Here is a 26,341-nt window from a genome sequence, read left to right as displayed (position 1 = left end):
CCAGCCTCCTCCACCCGAGACCCACAGGCTGCACCCCTCTCCAGCTGTGTTCATCACTCTACACTGTCCTAATGTAACCGGCCCCCAGCCGATGCCGCTGAACCACACATACCGTGACCCCTGAAGGTGTCCTGGGGGCCCCTGGTGCCCCCAGGGATGGGGGAATCAAAGGTGAACCCAGCAGACCCCAGCTGGCCAGCTCTAGGGCAGTCCTCTCAAGAGGGGGGCCCAGGGGACACAGGGTGATGTCTGAAGACATCTTTGATAGTCATGACTGGGGGGATGCTACTGATACATAGTAGGGGGGACCAGGGATCCTGCTCAATGTCCTACAGTGCACAGGATGGCCTCTCCACAGAGAATGACCCCAGCTCGAGTGTCAACAGTGCTGGGGGGACAATGCCTGCTCTGGCGGCCAACAGATGGCAAGTGTGGGAGTGATATGAAGGAGAAAGTCTTTGGGGGCCCTAAGCGGGGACTGACCTCAGGGAGCCAGCTCAGGAAAAGCCCTCTGAGGAAGGAGGGGCTGACGAGGGGACGGCTGGTGGAGGCCCAGGAAGGCGGGGCCCAGTGCACCCCCGAGGAAGGGGCTGCCCCTGTGAGCTGGCTCACAGCAGGATGCTTGTTGAGTATGTGGCCCATCCAGTGAGGCATGAAGGACCCAGAGTGCCCTCCCCCCCTCCATTCAGCCCCAACACCCCACTCATGGGGCACAGGTGGCAAAGCCAGAGCTTTACACCTCCAGCAAGGCCACTCTTCATGTCCAGTACACTGGCCAGGGAGGAGAGGGAGCCCCCGTGCTCCTGGCCACAGGGCCAAAGGTACTGCAGGGGCGAGGGAGTGTGTCCTTTCCAGGATGGCTGGTGACAGCAGATGAAGAGATGCACAGAAGGCTGGCTCTAAAACCAGTGAGCTGGGCTAGCTCTGAACCCTCTGTGTCCAGCAGACAAGGATAGCCCTCCTAGTGGCTATCCTCAGAGTCGGCCTCTGGCTCATCAAGGTGAAGTCATAAAAGCTAACGTCTTCTGGTGGGAAATAAATTATTTTTTAAAGAGAGGGATCCAAGCGTATGCATTTCAGGAAAGGAATGGTTCATCCCAGGGAGACTGCAACTCCCCCCTTCCCAGGCCTCCCCTTGAAGGTAATTAAAGCGAGCTGGACACACAAGCTGTCCTTCAGGGCCCCAATGTCCCTGGACAAAGGGACGGCTCTTCAGGGTAAGGGCCTCAGAGGTGTCTCCCAAAGCTCGTGGAGCCCACTCACCATGGCAACCCTGTGCCTGCCAAGGCCCGGAGGATGAGCCGCACGGTGGCTCCTCAGAGAACCAGGAGAGCCGCCTTCCTTGCCGCAGACACGTGGTCTCGTGAAAAGTCAGAGAGAGCAGCAGACAAAACACTGCGACTTAAAACAAGCCACAAGGTCAACAGGGACTGTCTCTGAGCTTGGGTTTGGGTGATGTCCTGCATGTACCTTTATTGCTTTTCGGTATTGCCAGAATGTTCTAGAGTGAGCATGCTTATCTTTGTGAACAAACCAAAAATGTTTTGATTCTGAAAAGTAACTTCTATTAATAGCCCATAATAAAGCTTTAAAAAAATTAAAAATTCACAGAGCTGGCCTTCTTCACGGTATGTCTGCTCAGCAGTTTTCCTGGTTTTGTTTTTACCGGGGCATTGAAGATGGGATAGAAATATGATGAATACGGAGAAAAAACACAGGCGACAAGCACAACCAGGGCTCCCTGGAGACCACAGGGCCAGCTCCGTGAGTCCACCCGGCCAGTCAGCACAGGCCAGCTCCAGGCCCCGCTCCCCGCAGCCCAGGCTCCTGCCACACACACCCTCCTACCAAGGCTCTTAAATCCCAACTGGGACACTGTGCGTCACAGTGTCACGGCTCTCCCAGGCAGAGCATGACATGGAGTAACCCTTTCCCTTTACACTATCTTATAATGCGATATTAACTATGCTAAGTTTCTTTGGCACTCTGTCATTCATTCATTCAACAACCACCGACCATGCCTTCACCTCGGGCTGAGCACCTGCAGCACAGAGAGCCGTGAGATCCCAGGACCTGAAACGCTCAGGGCAGAGGAGCTAACACTCTGCAGTGCCACACTCTTTGGGGGCCCCCAAGGCATAATGGGGCACTCCATGAGTGAGGTGCTGAGGGCAGACAGTGAGGGAGCGGGGAGAGCGGGCGGGAAGACAGAGGGTCCAGGGGCCAGCGAGGGCACTTCCCAGGCATGGGGCAGCACCAGGATGAGCACCAGCCTTTCCCACTGACATGTGGGCACCCTCAGTGTCCATCCTGCAGCCCCCGGGCGCTGCCAGCTCTGTGCGCATCTCCCGGTAATTAGACACAATTACCCGCCTCTTCTCACTACTCAGGCCCAGCAGTGAATAAGAGCATCCCCTTGCCCGGGCCGCATAACTGTGGAGTGACGGATTCCTCTCGTTTCCTCCCAGCGTCAGCTATTTCAGTTCCGCCAGGACACGCCTGGCATCCTGCTGCCTCCAGGGAAGTACAAATCATTTCCGTCCTGAGGTCCCCGAGCTGGCACGAGCCTTGCCTGGACCCTACCCCAAGCCCAGTGGCCCCCACACTGCCAGGAGAAGTCCAAGAAGTCAATGCAGTTACACGGAAAACATCTACACGACAACGGAGGTGACCAATGCACTCAAGTCCCAGCCTGGGCACTTCCAGCAGCATCCTCACCATAAAACTTCAGGAGAGAGATCACCTCGAGGGGACTTCAGAGGCACCGTAAGGAGATACCCGCTGTGGGGCTGCTGTGGTTTACCCTGCCCTCTACAGTGGGAGTCCCATTGCCGTGGCCTGCAGTTCACGTGGGCAGCAACACTTCCGTCCAGTCCGTCCCTTCATCCCCACGCCCAGCACTCACCTGAACAGAGAGCTCTTAACAAATGCTGGTTGGAATACGAGCCCAGAAGCCAAACCTATAGGGAAATTTATTAATCCATCCTCAGAATAACAAAGATTGTGTCAATGTCCTATTTACAGTTCATCCCAGCTCTTTGCAGGGCATGTCTACCTTCCTCTCACCTCCCAGCCCCCTGCAGGGACAGGTCCTTGAGAATGGAATTGTCTCTAACCTTGACTGCCAGGCTTTCCCCACCCAGATGGGCCCCCGACGCCAGGGGGCTCCCACTGAGGCTGCAAGATGACAGAGCGAAGGGCCAAGAGGGAGACCGCTGACGATGGGGCCCAGGTTCCCAACCGTACTTATTTAAGCCACGCCTGAACTGCTAACCTGTGAGACACAGAATCCCAGACATTTACACAGGCCCCTGATGTCCCATCCGGTGAGGTCGGAAGGCGGAGGTCCAGTCCACCTTCTGATCCCCGCGGGCCTGAGGCCCCCCCTCTCCGAACCAGTCAATCAGACCCAGTCCTGAGGGGCGTGGCCGGAGGACACCACAAGTACATCTGTGGTCACCAGCTCCTCTGGAAGGCAGGGGCTGCGGTCACTCTCCTTGCCACTCCCTTTCACATCCCCAGACCGTAACCAACTCTGGGTCCCCCCACCTCCCAGCGTCAAGAGCAGCAAAACCCCTAAAGTCAGAGCTGCGGTGTGAGCTTCGGCTCGCAGCTCAGCTCACAGCTCGGCAGTGCAGCACAAGGAGCCGCAGGCCCAGAGCTGCCTCTCTGAGTCATCCCCACGCCTTCAGCAACTGCAAGTCAGTGCAGGAAAGGCCCCGGAGCCCCCACCCCACCCCGGGGATGTCTGCCTGCACCGCCGGCCCTCCAACCCTCCATCCCAGCGGGTAAGCACCCAGACCACTCTGGGCCACCTGGTGTCCAATCCAAACCCCACACCCCGAGTCTGTGTTGCCTTCAGAATTCAGGGTCGCTGTCCACACTCGACCTGATGATGGACTCAGAGGCCAGTGCTTTCCCCTGGGGCCCGGCAGGACCCCTTCCCTCGTCACCACCAGGTCAGGCAGTTGGAATGGATTCATTTTTAAATTCATGATTTCCTGTGAAGAGACTTCCGCTGCTAAAGGAATGTGCTAAGTCGCTGACCTAGTCCAACCCTAGGTGGCGCGGACAACCCAGAGAGGCGACAGCAGCTGTCCCCATGGGGCAGAGACCGAGGCCCAGAGAGGTGGGAGCAGACAACCCCGTTTGCGCTCCAGCCCCAATTCCCTGCGTCAAATTCCTTGCTGCTTGAAATACCTAGAGTGGCTTCTGTTTCCCAGAATGGATGCTGAACAGTTCATCGGGTTAATAAAATTAGTTTTTCAAAAGCAGGGAAGGGGGCCGGCCCGGTGGCGCAAGCGGTTAAGTGCGCGCGCTCCGCTGTGGCGGCCCGGGGTTCACTGGTTCGGATCCCGGGCGCGCACCAACGCACTGCTTGGTAAGCCATGCTGTGGCGGCGTCCCATATAAAGTGGAGGAAGATAGGCACCGATGTTAGCCCAGGGCCGTCTTCCTCAGCAAAAAAGGAGGAGGACTGGCGGATGTTAGCTCAGGGCTGATCTCCTCACAAAAAAAAAAAAAAAAAGCAGGGAAGTATAGAGAATACCTTAGAGAATTGGATTTTCCTGCATAAAGTACTAAACCCTCAGCTCTCTGGAAACACACTCACCAGACTGGCCTCACTCAGCAACCCCCAGAGCACAGGTTTGATTGAGCAGACTGGTGGGGGTACACACCAAGCTCTAGGATGCTAATGGGTGCCAGAAGTTCACAAGAAGGACACCTCACTGAGACCAGCTGCTGGGAAAGATGAGGCCTTGATGTGAAGCTGGTGATTAGGACACGGGGAGGAGCAGGGCTGACGTGGGGCCAAGTGAGGGGCTGGGTGAGTGAATGGCGGGGGGGTACACAAAATGTCAGGGAGGCGGCGGGGGCAGCAGGGGCCAGCACAATGAGTTCGATTCTGCACCCCAACATTTGTCCCATGGGCAAGTGCCTTGAGGGAAGGGTCCTGGCGGCCCAGGTGGAGCTCTCCATCCACAGACGCGCTGAGCAGCAGCAGAGGTGACAAGACAACACGGCGGCCGGGCCAGGTCTCCAAGAGCTGGTGCTACCAGAGCTGTGGCCAAGGCTCTCAGAGGTGGGAGACTGGCGTGGGGCGTAGGGGACAGAATTCCATCTGGGAACAAGGTGTGAACTGAATAAAGCCTCAGGCCCAGAATTACCTGCTCTGCTCAGGTGGAGGGGCAGGAGGTGGGGACGGAGGGGTGGAGCTATGTGAAAGGGACTGACAGGCGAGGTGACAGCAAGGTGACCACCTGGCCCGCTTTGCCCAGGACTTCCTCAGTTTTAGACCTGGAGTTCCACATCCTGAAACCCCTCGGTCCCAGGCAAACTGGGCCAGCTGGTGACTCTAGTGTCGGCTGAGAGGAGGCAGACAAAGGATCAAGACAAAGACCCAAAGGTTGTGTTTCTGGCTCTGCAGCAGTTCCAGGCTCAGCACCGCCCCCCCCGCCCCCCCGCCGCAGACAGGCAGATGTACCTGACCCCTCCTGGCACATGTGACCACACGCCCCTCGAGGATGGGGGCAGACACCTGCCTCCCTTCCCACCAGACAGTCGGCCACCACACCACTAAGAGCAACCAGTCCCGACCCACTGGCATAGATAAGTCTTGTGATTTGACAATATCTCTTCAAATATCAATGAAGGAAACCAAAAATTATATTGAATATTCAATTTGGAAAATACTACTTGATTTTAAAAAGTAAAAAAAAAGGTATACAATTTTGGGGTGATGAAAATGTTCTGGAACTAGACAGTTAGTGATGGTTGCACAGCACTGTGAATGTACTCAACGCCACCGGACTGTCCACTGTGAGACAGCTAAGTCAGTGGATTTCACATTCAGTGAACTGTACCACACACACCCACAAAAGGTAAACCAGACTGCCCTCAGAAATCAGAAATTCAGGCGGCTGAACAGGTTGAACCCGTGCTACTAGCTGGCGGTACCCAGTCTACCTCCCTAAAAGAATCTGTTGAGCCAACCCAGGGAGCATTGTAAGACAGCATCCTCTGACGATGATCATGCAAGGATGAGCTTGTAAAGCAACAACAGGAAAGGACACGCTATGAAAACTCACTTTCACCCCTTAATACCTCTGGGCACTTTCCACGTCCACCTCACCGTGTGCTCCTCAGCTCACCTGACCCCAGGTCCGTTCTCGACACCTCTCACCAGTTTGTACAGTGTTTAAAAACAACTCTCTCAGGACACAGGACACACCCCGAGGGCTGCGACAGGAAGCTGTGGCGCTAACCACGTCACAGTCCCTCCCTACTTCCCAAATCCACCTGCCGCTGACCCTCGGAATCTTACTCAAACCCATGTCACAGCTGGGTGAGCCATGGTACATCTTTTCTGGTTTTTTAAGCAGTGGGTACACGGGAAAGACCCAGAGACTGGGATTGTTGGCTTCAGAGAGCGCAGACACGGAAACTCACTGGTTCCGTGGAAGAAGAATCGAGAGCATCCCGGTCAGGGCAGGCCCTCGCCTGATGGGTCATTGAACAGAGGGACAGAACCCCTCCTCGGGCCCCCATGCCTCAGTTCCCAGCTGCAGAGAAAGGAGCTGCCAGATATGAGTTTGGCCCCTGAAGAAGTTTGGCCCAGTTTTCACACTGTTCCAAATTCGCTTTTGGTTCAAAAAATGCCAGGCCAATGAGCAACAGAAACAAGAGGAGGGAAAACAAAATTCCTGCTGCCAACACAATGAGTTTCCCAGGCCAGACCGCGGACTCGGACAGCTGTCCCGACCCTGAAGCACTCAGCTTCCTGCCTCCGGGGTCACCCGAGCCTGGTTCTCCCCACAAACGGACTCCACCGAGCACTTCTTGTTTCTATTTAGCGGTAAGGGGCACTGTCCGGGCACAGAACCCCAGTCACTGCCATGCACCACCCCGGCCCCCAATCCTCCTTCCTCTGGCATATTTGTTCCACAGTGAAGTGCCCACAAAACACGCCATAACTCATTACACTGGACTTCCCGTCCTGTACACACACACACACACACACACACACACACACACACACACGCCCCTGACCTCCGACAGCCACATGCCGGACGCATAGGAAATCTCTCAGAACAATAAACCAGAATATTTTCCATTGTCTCTTCTTTGAAGATTTAGGGGAACTTTCAATTACACATTAGAGAATTTTCCATGCTTAGAAGAGAAGGCTGCACTGAAAAGGCGACTCCGCAGCTGTGTCACTTGTCACTAAGACACCAAACGCAAAGAATCATCTAGCTGCCCCTCGCACCTACGTTCTGTTCACCGCACATACCTCTGCCCCTCGCTCCCTCCTGAGGACAACAGAGCATGCGCACGTCCATGTAGCCTAAACGCCACCTCATTTCCTAAGCGACTTAGGGACTTCGGAGCCTGTGTGAGCACAACCAACAGGGACCTTATCCTGTGCGATATTCAGTCTAATTAGAGGAGTGTGAGGAGAACCAGGGGGCAGGATCCCGATGGGTCATGGGCATTAAAAGGGACACCAATGCTGGGCTTCAGGTGTTCAGCGGGCAGCTGTGGATCCCACTGGCAAAGTGGAACTCTGTCATCCCATTTAACACGGAGATCAGAGTTTCGCACATGAGTGTGAAGGCAGGTGGGTTGAGTCCTCCCAAAAGATATGTTGAAATCCTGACCCCTGGCACCTGGGAATGTGACCTGATTTGGAAACTGGGTCTTTGCAGATATAATTAAGATATAAATTACGATAAGGTCACAGAGGAGTAGGGTGGGCCCTTAATTCAATAGGACTGGTGTCCTTGTGAGAGAGGAGGAGACACACAGAGACACACAGGAGAAGGTCATGCAACAACAGAGGCAGAGATTGCAGTGATGGAGCTGCAAGCTACGGATCCCCGGCAACCACCAGAGCTGCAAGAGGCAGGAAGGATCCTGCCCTAGAGCTTTCAGAGGGAGCACAGTTCTGCTGACACCTTGATTTCTGACTTGCGGCCTCCAGAACTGAGACAGAATGAATTTCTGTTGTTTGAAGCCACCCAGTTTGTGGAATTTTGTAATAGCAGCCCCAGGAAGCTAACACAGCAGGTCCATAACCTTGAGGAACTGGTCCAAAAAGAATCTGCCCGACTCTCTCACTAAAATCTAACACCCAGCCAGTAACAACCCCTTTGGCTTCCTAGGAGGCTTGAACCAAGGCAGGCTGCTGCCTAACAAGGTCTGTAAATGAAGCAGAACCTTCCAGAGGAGCACAGGCAGGGAGCTTGCGTTCGCCTTTTCAGGCTGGGCAGGGTAAGGAGCCCGCAATTCAGATCCTCTCCGTGCAGGCCCCCACACAAGCTCCAGAGGGATCCGAGAGGCAGTGCAGGTGCCCAGCAGGGATCTCACACAGGATGGTCAAAAGCAATTCCAGGACACCGCTGGAATCTGTGTCCTGACTCAGACCTCAGAGGACAAGGGCTTGGGCTGACCCTTGACCTCACGACCCCGGGACCTTGCAAACCCCAGCATCAGAGGCTAGCGGATAATTCTGCTCAGCACCAATGAGCTCAATCTGTTCCCCAGAAGGCCTCACCTCACGCGACACTACAGCTTCCAAGCCCCTAACTGGGGCCACTCACCATCACTCAGCCCCTCACCCCCCGGCCTCCAACATTCAGCTTGACCTGCCCAAGGCCCAGCTTGCTCTTGATCTCCCTGAGAAGCCCCTCCCCACCACCCCCACCTGCAGGGTCCCCCCAGCCTGCAACATTCACTGTTGAGCCTGCATAGAAGTCAGCTCCCCCAACGTCCTGTAATATCCACGCCTATGGGGACTCAGGGTCCCACCTGTCCTGATTCTCATGCCTCCCCTGGTGACCCCACGCCTGGTGTCCTTTCTCAGGGAGGTGGCACCAGTGACTCTTGAATACAGTGCAGAGTCACGGAAGAATCCAGAACCTCTTACTCAGGCCACCTCCTCTCCCAGGAGCTATAAAATTTCGGGCAGAAAGAGTGCGCCTTTACGACCCTCCCAAGTGTTCCTCTCCACCTCTCCCGGGCGCTCCTTCTCTGGCCTCGGCTCCTGGCCGAAAGCACTGAACAAGACATGTCCAGCGTTCCCAGACTACCGCTCTTCCCCCAACACTTCCCGACTGCCCATGAATATTCTGGCTTTCCGAGGTTGCTCTAGTGCCTCCGGTGACAAGCCCGGGACAGAGGCCACCTGTCCTCTGGCAGTCTCGGTGGCCATAGTGGGCTCTGGTGGGGGGTCCCAGGCGGCTAACTGGAAACGAGACCAACAGAAAAAGGAATGAAGCACTGACACGCGCTCCAGCTCGGACGAACCCCAAAAACTCTGCGCTGAGCACAAGAAGCCAGACACGAAGGCGACACAGGGTGTGAGTCCACTGATATGAAATGTCCAGACCGGCGATCCCACAGAGACAGAGGGCAGACTGGTGCTTGCCCGGGGCTAGGGGTGGGGGAACGGGGAGTGACTGTAATGGGGATGGGGTCTCCTTTGGGGGTGACAGAAATACTCTAGAAGGAGACAGAGGTGGTGGTCACATAACATTGTGAATATACCAATTGTTCACTTTAAATGGTTAATGTTATGTTATGTGAATTTCACCTCAATAAAAATAAAAAAGCAGAGAGACAAAGCCTGATTGCTTAAAGGCCTTAAAATGCCAATAAAAATACAACTGGACCAGCACAGGTACCAAGTGGTACTGAACCCGACACTCAGTCATGAGAGGAGGGGCCGAGGGACAGGGTGGCCCTGGGAGAGTAGAGCCCACGGGCACGCACAGAGAGAAGGCACCGAGATCTGGCTGACTCCCCAGCCAGGAGCTGATCTCCTTCCTGGGCTGGGTCTCGAGGCACTGGGGACAACTTCTTCTTACCCAGAGCTTTTAAAACCAGGTACATGTTCATCTTTGCGGCTTCTAGTATATAGTTAAACACCAAAGAGATTTTGCCCACGTACCAGACCCAAAATTTATATTATAGTATCTGCCCCTTTTGCTGTTTATGATGTTAAGACACCACTTGAGAGTCTGGAAAAATGCACAGAATGAGAGACTCGAGCCCTGCAGGAGGGGCCCTGGATGACTTCAGCGGCCCAGGACAGGACAAAAGAGAGCTGGGCCCAGCCGTTCAGCTCCGGTGAAAAAACTCCCCTGAAACTACAGGGCAGAGGCACCTGCTCCTACATGTCCAGCACCCGAGTGACCGGAACAGTATGGTTTTGTTAGCATTTTTTTATTGTGGTAAAATATATATAACATAAAATCCAACATTTTAATCATTTTTAAGTGTACAGCTCAGTGGCATTAAGTACATTCACATTGTTGTGCAACCATCACCACCATCCATCTCCAGGACTCTCTTCATCTTGCAAAACTGAAACTCTACTCATTAAACACTAACTCCCCTTCCTCCTCCCCCAGCCCTTAGCAACCACCATTCTACTTTCTGTCTCCATGAATTTGACCACCCTAGGAACCTCACAGAATCCTACAGTATTTGTCCTATTGTGTCTGGCGTATTTCACTGAGCATAGCTTTCTCAAGGTTCATCCATGTTGGAGCATGAGTCAGGATTTCCTTCCCTTTTAAGGCTGAATCATATCCCATTGTCTGGACATGGCACTTTCGCTTATCCATTCATCTGTCAATGGAAACTTGAAGGGCTTCCACCTCTTCACTATTGTGAATCATGCTGCTCTGAACATGGGTGCACAAATGCCTGTTCGAGACCCAGCTTTTACTTCCTTTGGGTATATACCTAGAACTGGAATTCCTGGATCCTATGGTAATCCTATGTTTAATTTTTCGAGGAACTGCCATACTGTTTTCCATGGCAGCTGCCCCATTTTACATTCCCAACAGTGCACGAGGGTTCCAATCTCCCCACAGCCTCACCAACACTTGTTACTTTCTGTTTGGTTTCCTTTTGACAATAGCTACCCCAAAGGTGTGAAGTGGTATCTTATTGTGGTTCTGATTTGCATTTGCCTAGTAATCAGTGATGTTGAGCATCTTTTCATGTGCTTATTGATCATCTGTATATCTTCTTTGGAGAAATGTCTATTCAAGTCCTTTGCCCTTTGTTTTAACCTAGGTGTTTGTTTTTCTGCTGTTGAGTTGTAGGCATTCTTTATATAGGCTGGACATAATCCTTCATCGGACACGTGATTTGCAAATATTCTGCAATAGCTTTTAAATGAGATAATTTCTCAGCACCTTCAACGTACACGGCAAGAAAAAGGTTTCCCAAGTCACAGCCAGACCCCCCAGGCCAGACTTCTGTTTTCCCTTAACCTACAGAATGATACAAGGGTCAGAGTGGGGAGCCGTGTCCTGGGTGATGACCATCCCACCTCCTTGTTTCAATGGGGACGCTGGGGCCCAGAGGGGGACCACCTGACCAGCGTCAGGCAATCAGCAGGAGGGGGTGCAGCCCGGGCTCGGGCACCAGTGCAACCTCATGCTGCCTCCACTACCGGAGATGCCGGGACTGTGGCGATCCGCAGCAGTCTCCGATGACGACAGCTGGGCAACTTCGCTCTACGAAAATGGTCTTTCAACAATCGACTCACTGAGAAAAGTTTATTGCCCGGCTGGAGAGTTCTTATCTCCAAATGCTAACATTGCGTATGGTTTTATTTGAATTAGTTGCTTTTAGTTTACCTTAACCATGTATCATTTAGATTAGATATTTTAAAAATCCTAAAGATAAAAAAGATCCAGAACTAGTGGTGAAAACAGACTATTAAAAAAGAAAGAAAAATCTCGATTGATAGATAGATGGAGGGAGGAAGGAAGGAAAGAAGGAAGGAAGGAAGGCACAATCTGTGCTCTGGGAGCTGGAAAGCCCCTCAAGGGCATGTCAGCCAGCTGCTCAGTGTGGGCTCCTCACTGGGTGTCCACCTCCCCCTGCCTCTAGCTCTGACCACTGAAATGTCCCTCTGTGCACTGGGTGCACACCAGTCCTGCACTCCAGTTTCCTATGACACAGCTCCACCACGAGAGAACCCAGAGACTCGGGGTCAGCTCCCTAGGACCCTCTTCTTCCCCATCCTGCAGTGTGGCTGTGCCCCTGCTCGCCTAGGAAGCAGATGGGGGCAAAGGGGCTGCGTGCTCCCATGGAATCACGCACGATGTGCACATGATCCTCAGCCCTCCTGTTTCGGGCGATGTAGTCACTTGCACTGAGCTTCCATCCCCGGACCCCCAAACCTGTGCCCAGGGGCTGCTGTGAGGGCACAGCTCCCCCTCACAGGGCTTACCATTGGCCAATGGTGGGGGTCAAAGGGGGCGGCCAACAGTGGTTAGAGCACTCAGATACCAGGGTCTGAACCTGGCTCTGCCCACCACTACGAGCTCTCTAACCTCAGTCACTTGCCTGTAAAATGAGGATTCTATGAGATTTCAGTGAGACGATGCGGGAAGACGCCGGCATGTGCCTGGGAAGTGGGAGGCACACACCAGGGTAGTGTGGTGACAGTGCTCTTATGTGACCATCCCCAACGCACCATACAGCTTGGAGGCAGGGCTCCTCTACCACAGCCCCCCCAGGTCTACAGAGGTCAGGCATGGACCCCCTGACCTTGAAGCCACAAGGGAGAGGAGGAGGAGGGCAGAGAGCAAAACAGGAGGGGCAGGGGTGGCGCTCCACCAGGGAGAAGAGTGGTTCAGAGGGGAGCCCAACATACCCCCAGCTCCCCAGAGCCAGCACAGGCATGGAGAGACCCGGGGGTTTCCACACTTAGCAGAAACACTGATGGAAGACAGGTGAGGAGCGGGCCGGCGGGCAGGGTGGGGCTGGGGGCTGGGACTCAGCATCTCAGGCCTCTGAGATGGCCTCTGCCTCCTGAATCGGGGGTGCGGGTTCATGCACCAAGCGCCTTTCCATCCAGGGAGACAGTCCTGGCTCCCTGAGTCCCCTGCTGCCCCCTCGAATGCAGACAGACCGCCCCAGTTGTCCTGACATGCTGGAAGCGGGGGAGAGGCAGGGAAGAAGGACAGACAGACACAGAGGAGGAGAGGCCTCCGTTCGCAGGATGAGAGAACGCCTCACAGACTTTGCTCAGCCAACAGCCAGAAGGAAACTCAGGCCATGGAAGAGAGGGATGGGCAGAGAAGGCCAGCCTCTCCCACCACGTCCGGCGAGCACAGTGTCCCCAGTGCAGCCCTCACTACACCCTGCAGATGCTGTAAGCCTGCACCAATGGGGAAACTGAGGCACAGAGACACAGCCATCACCTGGGGAGCCAGGACTCTGCCCCCACACTGCTGGCAGGCTGGACATGCCAGCTCCATGTTCAGGCTGGGAGCGCCTGGTGGGGAGGGCGAAAGGAGTGGACCTGGGAAAGCCAGCAGGGCCCTCACCAGGCCAGACCCTCCCCAGGGGCCACATCTGCTAGCCTCCTTGCTATGGCAGAGCTCCAGGGCAATCCCGAACCAGGAACCCACTGCTGCACAGAGTCCCACCCTGTGAGGGGCAGGGCTCAGGAACACTCCAGACACCCCAACACAGCAGATCCACCCCATCAACTCTGCAGTTACTGTGAGCCAGGCCTGACCATCCGATGCTGGGGGTGGTGGCACAGACGGAGGACTTGGCCGGGCTTGGCCTGGAAGACGCCAGCGCCAGCCTCACCTCTAACGCTTTCCACATGGATGACGCAGGGGGTTGTGTGTTCCCTCCAACCTCAGTTTCCTGCCCAGAAAATGGAGGGACGATTGCCTCTCCCATAGATTAACGGAGAAAGTACACCTGGTTACCCAAAGGTCACCTTCACTGACGGTGGTCCACGGCCAAGGACGTGGAAAAGCAGCCACAGAGCCTGTCCCAACAGCAGCTGCTGCTGCTGACTTTGCGTATCTGACATCTTGATGCCCACTGGCCAACCCTATGAGCTAAGGGCTAGCCTGAGTCCCCTTTCCTGGGGAGCCCGCTGCCCTTGGTACACGCTCAAGCCCCCACACAGGACCCTCAGCTCAGAGGGACCCACTTCACTGGCCAGCATGCTCCCCACCACGACTGGAAAGGTTAAAACGGCATGTGAGGGTGGCTGGAGGAAAGGTTATTCTATGTAGTTCACCTTCAAGGTCGTGGTGAAATTGTGTGTGTGTGCCCGTGTGTGTGCCTGCATGTATATGTGTGTCTGTCCGTGTGTACGTCTATGTGTGTACATGTATGTAGGCATACACGTACATGTGTGTATGTGTACACATGTGTGTACACGTATGCGTCTGGGTGTGCGTATATGTGTGTATGTGTGTATGTGTACACGTGTGTCTGTATGCGTGTGTGTGTGTGTGTGTATGGCTATGTGTCTGTCTGTGTCTGTGTGCTTAAGAAAGAACCCAGGGCCTTGATCCTGGACATCAGGAGAACAAACACTCACTAGAGTGATTAGAACGATGAAGGGCGTGTGTTGGGCTTTTCCCAGCTTGGGAATGTTCATGCCCTAAAAGGGGACCTGATTACCAAGTTATCCACAAGTTCTTACCTGAAGCAAAAGTGTGAGAATTCAACCATTGGAGTTTTCCTGAAAAATGCCTCTTCCTTTCACCCGGGGCTAAGCCCCCAAGGATTGCACAGGAGGAACTGAAGTGGCAATTCGGGTGTGTCCTGTCTTCTGCACTGGCCCCCTCTCTCCCCAAGTGCAGGCAGGGGCTGTCTGCAGCCTCGGCAGGCACCTCCCAGCACGCCTCTGGCTCGTTCCACAACCAATCCACAGATATTTGTAGGCACCTACAGTGTGCCGGGCCCCAGGCCCACAGCGGGAGGCAGAGGGTGCCCCTCTTGTCCCCTACAAGTGCAAGGCTGGTTCCCTCTGGCCGCTACAACCTGAGACCCCCACTCTTCCCCATTCCCTCAGGTCACCGGGCTTAGCCTTTCAAAACACACACAGAAAGCAGAGGGTTGTTTACCACACCTCCCGCAATAGTCAAGAATTTAATTCTAGGGCTTTCATATGAACCTACATGTTCAGGTTACACGACAAGAAGAAAAACCAGAAAACTATTTTCCCCAAGGCCGCGAATTGAAAAGAATCACGCCAAACTCAGGCATATTTTCCACACGCTCTGCCCCACAAGATAAAATCTACTTCTGTTCGAATCCGAGTCCTGGCAGGGATGGAGGCCCTGTGGCCCCATGCCACATAACACACCCCCAGGCGCAGCCACTGCTGCCAGGCCCGGTGCCCACCGTCCCACCCACCCAGTTCCTTAACACGTTTCTGCTCTCAGGCTTCAAAACGGGCAGGTGTGCGCATCAGCCCAAACCAAAGTGGTCTTTTCAACAGTGACACCGGGTCCTGGACAGAGTCTTGGCATCACCAACAATGGCGGCCACTTTCCCAGACATGATCTCAGCACCACCCCTCCTCCCAAGAGGCTCACACGCCTGCGACTTTTCCTGGATTTTAAAAAATGGTCCCCCTGCGTAGCGGTTGGGTTCGTGCATTCTGCTTTGGCGGCCCAGGGTTCACCGGTTCGGATCCGGGGCACGAACCTACTCAACGCTCATCAAGCCATGCTAAGGTGGTGTCCCACATAGAAGAGCTACAACTCCACAACTATGATGCATAATTGTGTACTGGGGCTTTGGGGAGAAAAAAGAGGAAGATTGGCAACAAGTGTTAGCTCAGGGCCAATCTTCCTCAAAAAAAAAAAAATATCCCCATCACCCTAGTTGGCAGGTAAGGCCAGATGGAGACCTCATGTCACCAGATAGCCAGTGCTGAGGTGGGGTACTCAAGCCCTCGTGAGTCCAGGTCACCTGTGGCCTTTAGCCCCTGTCCATCCTCCCCTGACTCCCCTGCTCCATCGCCACAGGTCCTGTAACTCAAAAAGAAGCAGAAGCTACGGTCCCCTCCCCCTCCCGGCAGCCCCCGCTACACTCAGGTGGGCCACAGCAGGCACTCGACTGCCACTGGGGCTTGTCCCCCAGTCTCTGCCTGTGCCACACACAGGCAGGCAGAGTCGAGAACGGGCCAGGATGTCATGCACGTCAACGGGTCAAGTCCCCTCCACCCTCAACTCAACCCGAGTTACCAGAGACCCCCACGTCCCCACGGCCATCACACCTTCCTTCTGAGCTTCACTCACCTCCAGAGACCCTGTCCTCCACTCCTGAGGGAGGTCCCAGCCTCCCCTTGGCTAACCCCAGTCACATCTCTGTCCTCAGGCTCCCCGACTGCCACTGGTGACCTCCTTGGGGAGCCTCACTCTCCCTCAGCCCCTGGGGCCCCAGGCCCTTGGGTTCTTCTCTTGCAGGTGGTTATCCCTGCTCCAGCCCTCACGCAGGCCCATCCCCACCAGACAGGCCACTCGGGCCAAGGCTTCTCAAGACTGCACCTGAGACCCGTCCCCATCACACACATCCTCTGCCTTAGTGCCCTTACTACCACAGCCATGACCGTCCTCTCTGTGACCCCTGCAGCCGTGCTGACCACTTCTGACCGTGACCCCAGCTGGTCTCTCTCACCCAGACCTGCACGTCCAACCATCTTCATGATAACGTCAAAGGTGCCCCAGGAGCACGGGGTCCAAAGGGGTCTCATGATCTTCCCCCAAAGCTGAACCCCCTACAAGGCCCCCGGCTCCGTGAACACGCCTCCCTCATCCTTGTCCTCATGCTCTGGAAGCCAGTTTCTTCTGGAAAGCACACCTCAGAGAACAGGGCTCTGGAGCCACCATCCAGGGTTCAAATCCCAGGGCTGCCACCACAAGCTGGGTGCGCTGGATGGGCTGTCCAGCCTCTGGGGCCCTGGCTTGCTTCCTGCCGAGATGGAAGCGATGCTGGAACCTTCCACGTCACGAGGCCGCTGCAGGAGAGTGCGCTGTGCTTGGGCAGGGAGTGCCTGGAGGGAGTTCCCAGCACGCGGAGCACTGCTGCTGATCAACCCTGTCATCGCCTCCTAATCTGACCATCTAACCTTGCAAACTCTCCCTCCGTCCACCCACGCTCCATGGCCACACCGACCTGGGCCGCCCGAGCGGCACTCTCTTCCACCCTCCAGCTCCTACCTAGAGCGCTGTTCCCATCAGCAGCGCAGACGCCGCCTACCACCCAGCCCAAAACCTCCCCTAACCGCCTCCCCAGCCCTTCCGTCGGGCCTCTCCAGGTGGGGGACTCCTCCACGCCCATCCCCCTGCCAGGAAGGCGCTTCACAATCACGTCGGTGCCGGTGCCGGGAGTCCCCACGCCGCCCTCTCCTGTACCTCCCTCCCCTTGAATTCAGTTCCCTGTTTATCCAATTATCTGTCCCCAGCCAAACTCCAGGAGGACAGGGCCAGACCAGCTCTCCAGGGCCTCACATAGTAAGCCTGGCACACAGTAGGTGCTCAATAAGTGAATAAACAGTCCTTTATTTGTAAGCCAGTGTTTCTGAAAGTATATTAGCAGATGACTATCTCCAGAACTGCTGAAGCCCTTGATGGTTAACTAGCAGCCCAAAGTACCTAACTCTCCGGGCAGTTCGTGTCGCTGGAGAATCCAGTGGTTTAAGCCAGTCCCACCCTTTCTACACCGTGAGATTCAGAAAAAATATAACACCGTGTGTGCAAAGCTGCCTGGTACAATGGCTGCCTCCTTATTTCCTTGTTTGCAATCATCGGTCTAAAAGCCCCTATGATATCCTCTATTTAACCAGGCAAATACTTTCTAAAACTTTATCAAGCCTAGACGACTGTATACCGTGTACTCCCTACCAAAGCAAACATCGAGGTTACTTGATCTCGTGATTTCACCAAGTTTTAGTGTTTTCTGACATGTATGAGTGACTCATCGACCAATCATTTTTATCCACAAATGCTACTCTTCCCACATCCACAGGCCCCCAACGCAGGGCCATTTTCTACCAGATGCTGTGTTCTTTGACGTATGGCTTAAGGCTGTAAACCCTCAGGCACATGCATGTTCAAGCTGGATTAAAAATGTCAGTGTTACTAAAAGATCAGCATCTAGAAAGACCACAGAAAGTATTCGTTCCATGCCTGAGAGTCCCATTAGGTTATTAACCACACTGCTTTGGAAAATGCAAACACAGCTTGAATAAACGCTCCTGCTAAAAAGTCCCTAGGTAGAATTTTAAATCTCACTCAAAAACCGTCGCATAAAAAATGAACATCTTGTATCGCTGGATATCATCCCCCAAATGGCGGCTATTTGAATGTGATCATATTCAGAATTCAGAAAGTTTTCAAGTAGCGTTTTGTCCTTGGTAGGCTACATAAAACCACGAATGCTCTCTACTCTTAGTCTAAAACGCCTGTACTAAAACTGCCCTCCTCACAGCACGTCCACCTCAGGCCCCACCCCCAGGTGCACCTTCCCAGCGGGCCCCTGTGCGGGAGGCACACAGCCCTTCCCCGCCTGGGCTGTTCCCTACTGCACCCCCAGAGCGGGAATAATGCATCAGAGGCTTTAGGGCATGGCTGTAAATGCTGGGAAGCCAATAACAGTTCACTGAAAAGGCCTATGAAACAATAGCCTTCCCCATTGTTCCCTAATAAAACCTAAGAACCTGACTCTGGTTAATTCAAGGGCTGATCTTTTTGTTGTTTCTACACAGAGCTTTCCTGTTCAGAATAACCGATTTTATAGTTCATGGTAATTTGCTTCTTGGGAGCATTAAGGAGTAGTCAAATGGTCTGAGGGTTGTGCAGCGTCCTGAGGTCCCACTTTAAACCAGAGCAAGGATTCGGCACCAGAACAATTCAGCTTATCAACTAATTCCTCAAAAATTTCCTCTCGGGTAAGAGAGGGGAGTGTGAAGCGTGGGCTTGTTGCATCTCAATCATAGTTTGATGCCTGGTGCTCCTGCTCGCTGGCTGTGTAACACTGAGAAAGTTACTTAACACTTCTGGGCCTCAGTTTCTTTATCTGTAAAATGGGCAGCAGTGTATCACCACTCACCTCCCAGTTACCAGAGGCATAAGTGACAGCATAGATATAAGAGTTTAGAAAACTGCTTGATATCCAGTCGGAACCCACTAAAAGGTAATCATTCCTATCTAGCAGGGTGGACACATGAGGCCCCAAGGCCTGATATACACGAGGGTGTGTTGCATAGGATTCAGAGCCCAGAACTAGATCCCTGAGACATATTACTACGTAGCGTGGAGCCCGAAACCCACCTTCGCCTGTGGGCCCGGCTGTGGGCCCACCAGGTAGGCGAGACGGCCCTCAGTAATAACCTGTTTTGAATGAAATCCATCCTAAACCCTGTTTTCCGGCCAACACAGGGGGCCCACATTCCTGATGCTCCAGACACAAAACATCCCCGCTCCCAGCATGCCCCCATTCCCACTAAAGCACCACGTTCCCTGTAAAGTCAAAACCCTATGATCTTGCCAAGTCGTTTTTATATAGGCTCAACGTTCCACTCTGCTTTATCTAGCAGATAAGCAGCACAGGAAGAAAAATTTAAAAATGCAAATGGAAATTTAGGAAAGAGACTTTTTTTCCCTTGTGTGATTGCTCAGAATATCCATGACCCCTGGTTAACACACCTTCGCGACCTCACAGAACCTAAAATATTCACCTGCAGGCGGTCCACGCTGCCAAAATCGATGCTGAAGTATTGCATCACCTCAAAAGGGGACCCATAGGTCCCAAATCTCATAAGCCAACAACTGGAACTAGACCCTATTTGCCACCCGACCCTTAGTCTATGAAGGATTACACCAACCGTGGAAACAAAACACATCAGGAAATTAACTTCTTCATTCTCCCAGGGCTCCCACGGCGATACTGTATCGTAATAATTTACTGTCACAACTCATCTGAAACATCGACTCAACCCGCAGATCCGAGCCTTTCTTGGTGACAGTTTAGATCTGAGCCTTTCTTGGCGATAGTTCAATCTCATAATTAAGGTCACCTGCCCACACCAGCCGATGAGGTCCACAGGCAGGCCCCTCGAGTAGCCGCCGGGGGTCCCACAATTGTTTCCCAACCCCCCGCCAAATCCTGCTCTCTCGACAGTGTATCGAGGTTCCCATAGCCTCTACTCGTCCCCCTCTCCCAGGCCCCACAGGGCCCCCCAGGCCTCGCCTGGCCCACGGGGGTCAGCAGCAACGCTTCCCTGCCCACGTCTGGCTGGCTGAGCGGAGACGCCCTCCATCTTCCGCTCACCTCCTGCCCCAGAGCGAGCCAGCAGGGTTCCCACACTGGCTCCACCACCAACCTGGGCAGGCCTCTAAGTAACACCCAAATTAGAAGCCCGTGTCCAGGAGCAGAAACCAAGATCAAACGAGGCCGTGCTTTTCAAAGAGCTCCCACACAGACGAGTACACATTGCCCGATTGTTATTATCTGGAGGAGACAGAAAAGAGACACCAAGGGAACTAACTCCAACCCTATTACAGGGTGACTCAGGGACCCATCCGGCAATTTCCAACGGTCCCACCCAGGAACTAATTGGCACATGGGGCGGGCAGTGACCTTTGATCTTCCCAGACAGGCATGTGGCTGACTGCAGAGCATCACCAAGCAAACCAGACAACTCAGACAACCCCGGAGACCAGGTCTTAACTGCACCTCTCGGGAGCCACGGCCTGCTGAGGAAAGCACCCAGAAGCCCTGGTCTCGAACTTGAAGAAGCCCAGTCCTGCTCCCAGCAAAAATGCTGAGGGAAGCAGGGCCATGCCCCTCCCACTCCCTTGCCTGGGTCGGGAGCACGCCCCCAGCATCCACCATCCAACCGGAGGCCACAAATCCACAAAGAGTTGCCCAGGCCCTACCCGAATACGCCCCAGCACGCCGGGCAGGCCCCTGGCAGGTCCCGGCGGCTCTCTAGGCAGCCCAGCAGGAACCCCGACGGCCACTCACCAGAAACAGACACCTCCATGAGCGCCTCCAGCGGCCGGTTGTTGTCAAGGTCACGGCTGAGCTGCAGCTCGCCCGTGGCAGGGTCCAACAGCAGCAGCTGCAGCTCGTTGCCCTGCAGGAAGGTGTAGTTGAGGCTGTCGGAGAGGTCAGGGTCGTGGGCCGGGATGCGGCCAATCACCCCGGTGGGGAAGCTGTTGGACTTATTGGTGACATAGTTGTTGAAGAGGATCTGGAAGTCTGGCAGCACTGGCGGGTTGTCGTTCTGGTCCAGGAGGCGGATGTGCACCGTGGCACGGCTCACCAGCGGGGCCGACGTGGCCTGCACCACCAGCACATACTCCCGCCGGAGCTCAAAGTCCAGCTCCACCAGGGCACGCAGGTCCCCGCTCAGCAGGTCCAGCTGGAAGACCTCGGGCACATTGCCTTCCACGATCTGATACATGATCTGGGCGTTGGGGCCTTCGTCGGGGTCGTTGGCACGAATCCTTGCCACCACGGACCCCACCGGGCTGTTCTCCTCCACAAACAGCTCCAGCTCGTCCCTCTCAAACACTGGGGGGTTGTCATTAATGTCCAAGACTGTCACCTGGATTTCCACTGAGGCACTAAGGGGTGCTGGGCTGCCGCGATCCACAGCCAGAGCCCGAAGGTTGTACACAGCCACGTTCTCCCGGTCCAGCCGGCGCTGGGTGCGGATCACACCAGACGTGGGCTCGATGTAGAAGTCCCCATCGCCATCGTCCCCTCCCTGGAAGGTGTACAGCAGGCGGCCGTTGGGGCCCGAGTCCCGATCAGCGGCAGAGACCTGGAGAACACTGGTTGACGGGGGAGCATCCTCAAAGACCGAACCCTGGTAGAAATCCCGCAGAAACCGGGGCGCGTTGTCATTGGCATCGAGGATAAGAATCTCCAGGGAGGTGGTGTCCGACTTCTGAGGGATGCCATTGTCCCGAGCTGTGATGCCCAGTGTGTAGGCAGCCTGGTCCTCATAGTCCAGCTCAGTCGTGGTGTAGATGGTGCCGGTGTCCGGGTCGATGCGGAACTGCGGCACGGGGTCCTCCAGCACGTAGGTGATGCGTGCGTTCTCGCCCGTGTCCTCGTCGGTGGCGCTGATGGTGGCAATGGAGGTGCCCACGGGCCGGTCTTCGCTGACGCTCACCGTATAGTGGGAGCTCTGGAAGACCGGCCGGTGCGTGTTGGCATCGGTGACATTGATGAAGACCTGTGCGGTGTGCGAGCGCGTGCCGTCGGACGCGGTCACCGCCAGCACGTACTGCCGCTCCTGCTTGTAGTCCAGCGGCAGCGCCAGGGTGATGAGGCCGCCGCCGCTCTGGCTGCTGAGGGCGAAGCGGTTCCGGGTGTTGCCGCCGGTGAGCTGGTAGGTGATCACGCTGTTGGCGTCCCGGTCGCGCGCCCCGCAGGGTCAGCACGCTGCTCCCCACGGCCGCGTCCTCGTTCAGACGAAGCTCGTACACGGGCTGCGTGAACATGGGGTCGTTGTCGTTTACGTCCAGCACCGTGATGGACACGCTGGCCGAGGAGCTCATGGGCGGCGAGCCGTGGTCCACCGCCTCCACCCCGAAGCTGTAATGCTCCACCTCCTCGCGGTCCAGCTCGGCGCACACCGTGATCCAGCCAGAGCTGTTGTGGATCTGGAACGGGAAGGCCGAGGCCGAGGCAGGGTCCTGGGGCCCAGCACCGCCGCCCCCGACGGAGGCCGAGGCCGTGTCCACCAGGCGATAGCGCAGACGCGCGTTCTCACCTGCATCGGCGTCCACCGCCTGGATGTGCAGAACGGAGTGGCCCAGAGGCACGTTCTCCAGCACGGCCGCCTGGAAGGGGCTGCTCACAAAGATGGGGGCGTTGTCATTGACGTCCAGCACCTGCACGGAGACCAGCCCCGAGGAATTGATGAGCGGAGGCCGGCCCCCGTCCTGCGCCTTGATGCGCAGCGTGTACTCCCGAATGGCCTCGAAGTCCAGCGGGTTGATCACATCCAGGCTCCCGCTCAGCGAGTGCAGGTAGAACTGCCCCTTCAGGTTCCCGCTGACGATGCTGTAGTGGATGGCTGCGTTCTGGCCCTGGTCTCGATCCGTGGCCTGCACGCGCAGCACAGGCGTGTTGACCGCCACGTCCTCGGGCACCTGGACCACATAGCGCTTCTCGCTGAACTGGGGGTAGTTGTCATTCTCGTCCTCCACCACGATGTGCACTGTGGCCGTGGCGCTGAGCGGGCCCGGGTTGCGGCCCTGGTCGTTGGCCTCCACCAGCAGCTGGTATGAGGCCGCCTCCTCCCGGTCCACCGCTGCCCGCGTGCGCACCACGCCCGAGCGCGCGTCGATCTCGAAGACGCCGCCCGCGCCCTCCAGCAGGCGGTAGCGCATGTTGGCGTTGGAGGGCGCGTCGCCGTCGGTGGCACGGATGGTCAGCACCTCGTAGCCCACCTCAAGGTTCTCACGCACGCGCTCGCGGTACTCGGACTGCTCGAAGACCGGACTGTGGTCGTTGGTGTCGCTGACTGTGACAGTGAGGTAGGTAGCAGCTGAGCGCCGTGGCGAGCCGTGGTCCACGGCGCTCACTTTGAGCACGTGCGTGTCCTTGGTTTCGCGGTCCAGAGCGCGGGCCGTGCTCACCGCGCCCGTGTCGGTGTCGATGAGGAAGTAGCCATTGGAGCGCTCGTCGAACAGCGCCTCCATCTGGTAGCTCAGGCGCCCCGCCTCGCCCTCGTCGGGGTCGTGCGCGCGCAGCTCGATGACCGCGGTGCCCGCCGGCTCGTTCTCGGGCACCGACACCTGGTAGCTGGGCAGCGGGAACTGCGGGGTCGTGCTGCCGCCAGCGCCCCGCCGGGCCCGCCGCGCCGCCCCCGCCCCGGCCTGGGGGAGGCTTGGCGGCGACGGCGACAGCGACGGGGAGGGTGTCCCCACGGCCCCCTCCAGCGCCAGCTCCACCCAGATGGTGCCGGCCGCGCGCCGCAGGGCACAGAGCAGGCGCAGGCGGGCCGAGCCGCCGGGCGGCAGGCAGACAGGGTGGTGTGGGCAGCGGGGCCCGGGGTGCGGCGGGCAGCTGCAGGCAGGGAACGTGGTCAGGGCCACGAGCGCAGAGTGCAGCGTGGCACCGCCGCCGCCAGGGGCCGGGAAACAGAGCACCGCGCCAGGCCCAGGCACCGTGAGCACAGTCCGCGCGTGCAGCTCCGCGCCGGGGGCTCGTCGGCGCCGGGGCCGGGCGCCACAGCCCGGGCCGTGCGCGCGCGCCCGCAGGCGTAGACTCAGCGCCGTCGGGGCGCCGCGGGCCACCAGGCGAATATGCAGCGGTAGCGGGCGCCCCCCCAGGCGCGCGCAGCCCCGGGGCCCCGCGCTCAGCCCCCGCCGACGCCCCGCCAGCCGTCCGTCGCGGCTCACGTCCAGCAGCTCCCGCAGTGCCCGGGGCGTGCGCGTGGTGTCCAGCGCGTAGGTCCAGGCGGGCCCGAGGGCGAAGGCGCGGGCCCCGCCGGGCACGCGCAGCTCCCAGGCGGCCGCTCGAAGCCCCAGCGCCGGTAGGGCGGCGGCCGCAGCCAGGAGCAGCAGCGCGGGCAGCACGGGCGGCGACGGCGGCGCCATGGCCCGGAGCCCGAGCCCGAGCCGGGAGCCCGAGCACAATCCATGCACCCGGCGCGTCTCCGCATCCACCCGGCGCGGCCAGGGGGCGGCTCCCGCGCGCCTGGCCCCCGGCCCTCGGGGCAGCGCACGCCCCGCCTCCCCGGGGGCCCTGGCGGGGACACCGGGGGCCGCGCTCCCGGTCTCCCCAGCAGCTTCCACTTCGAGAGCACTTTGCGAAAGTTTGCGAAGTTGGTTTCAAGATGGCTCCTCCGCGCGTCCCGGGAGGGCGCAGCGCATCAACCTGCGGTGGTGGCGGCTCCAGGCGGCTCCAGGTGGCTCCCGCGCGGGCTCGGCCGGGCGGCGTGGGAAGCGGGGCGGGCCCGGAGCGGGGCGGGGGCTGCGCTCCCGGAGCGGGCTGGGCCGCACCGCGCCACTCAGACCCCAGCGACCGGCTGCTGCCTGGGCGGTGCGCTCGGCCCGCGCCCCCTCTGCCGGCGCTCTCCCCGCCCCCGGCCCGGCCCCGCCCCCGGCCCCGCCGCGTATTGTTCAGCCCCGTGGGGAGCCGGCCTGGAGGTGCGCGCCGAGAGGATCGCTATGGAGACGCGGGGGCGCAGCCGGGGCGGGGGCTGGGGGCCGGGCCCACTCCCCTGCGGTCTTCCCACCCAACCTCCGGGGGGGCGGTGCAGAGGGAGTCGGGCCGGGAAAGGCGGGGCTGGGGGGCCCGGGCGGCCGCTACCAGTGGGGCGATGGCTCTGCGCCTCCGGGGGCCGGGTGGGGCCCAACGCCCCCCACCCCACCCCAGCAGAACTGATCTGCGGAGACCACCGCCGCGGCAGCCGCGCGGGTTGGACCCGGGAGGGGAGAGGGACGGGTGCGGAGGTGCCGGGCGGGGGCCAGGGCGCCCGCCCGCTAGGAAGGACCGCGGGGGTGCCGGGGGACGGTTACACATTTACAGCAAGATGCGGGAGGCTGAAGGGCTTTACTCCGACAAAACTCCTCTGGACTTTGAAACCCAATAGGCAACTAACCGGATTCTGGTCCCCCTTGGTTTAAAGCGCAACTTTTAAACGAAAAGAAAAACCACCCGGGTTGACATTTGGGATTTGGAGTGGGGACGGCGGGAGCGAGCTGGTCTCCCGCGGTGCGACCCACCTGAGCGTTCGCGGACGCGCCGTCCGCCCCGAAGCCCCCCGGCTACTCCCAAAGCGCGGCGGCCGGCCGCGCGGGCGCTGAAGGTGGCGTGGGGCGCGGAACCACCCAGGGGCGGGGGGATGGGGGATGTCCTGTACGACGACACCCTCTCCCCCTCTCCTTCGGGGAACGGACTGGGGAGGGAGGTTTAGAACTGAGATACAGCCGCCTTCTGTGGGGAACCACGGGGGGAGGTGGTTAGAACTAAGCGACACCCGGCCGCCCCCTGCGGAGCACAGCCTGGCGGGGAAGAGGGGTTAGGGCTGTGCGACAGACACCTCCCCTCCTACGGAGCTTTAGGACTGTGCCACCTCCGGGTCGGGGGATGCACTCGCCCTGCCCTCGGTAGAGCCCTGGGTGCCAGAACCCACCCCAGCCCCTCCGCCTCTCAGTCGTCGAAGGCAGTGGGGGAGTGGGGGGGAGTCTCTCCCACCGAGAGGCCTCTCCTGGTCCCGGGGAAGCGGCAGGAGGGACAGATGCTGCGCACGCGTCACTAGAGCGGGTCTTTTTGACGAGGGAGGGTCCGATCGGCCGCCGCATTTCCGAGTTGAGCGCAGACAGGTGTGGGGCCCAGGTCGCAATCAGTCAATAAAAACAAACTCAACCGATTTTGGTCCAAGTTGCTGAAAGCAATGTCTTTGGGCTGAAGCCAAATATCAGCATTTTCTTCCCATTAGCAACGATTTGAAGACATTATTGTTGACCTCAGAGGTCGACTGACTTTGGGAACTTTTAGTCCGGGAGTTTTCACTGGCA

At 57.4% G+C, this 26,341-nt stretch overlaps 1 protein-coding gene across 1 annotated transcript in view; it reads right to left on the bottom strand.

Moving 5' to 3' along the window:
• CELSR1 (cadherin EGF LAG seven-pass G-type receptor 1) overlaps nucleotides 1-24,821 on the bottom strand; it is a 149,832-nt gene extending 125,011 nt beyond the window's left edge. Inside the window, 2 exon segments of the mRNA XM_058568133.1 lie at nucleotides 20,820-22,233; nucleotides 22,235-24,821. Coding sequence (XP_058424116.1) covers nucleotides 20,820-22,233; nucleotides 22,235-24,415 — 3,595 coding nt within the window. The 5' untranslated portion in view covers nucleotides 24,416-24,821.
• Between the last annotated feature and the right edge of the window lie 1,520 nt (nucleotides 24,822-26,341).

Source organism: Diceros bicornis, chromosome 25 (genome assembly GCF_020826845.1).
Source record: "Diceros bicornis minor isolate mBicDic1 chromosome 25, mDicBic1.mat.cur, whole genome shotgun sequence".
In the NCBI taxonomy this organism is placed as follows: Eukaryota; Metazoa; Chordata; class Mammalia; order Perissodactyla; family Rhinocerotidae; genus Diceros; species Diceros bicornis.
This window is presented reverse-complemented; position numbering and strand designations above follow the sequence as displayed.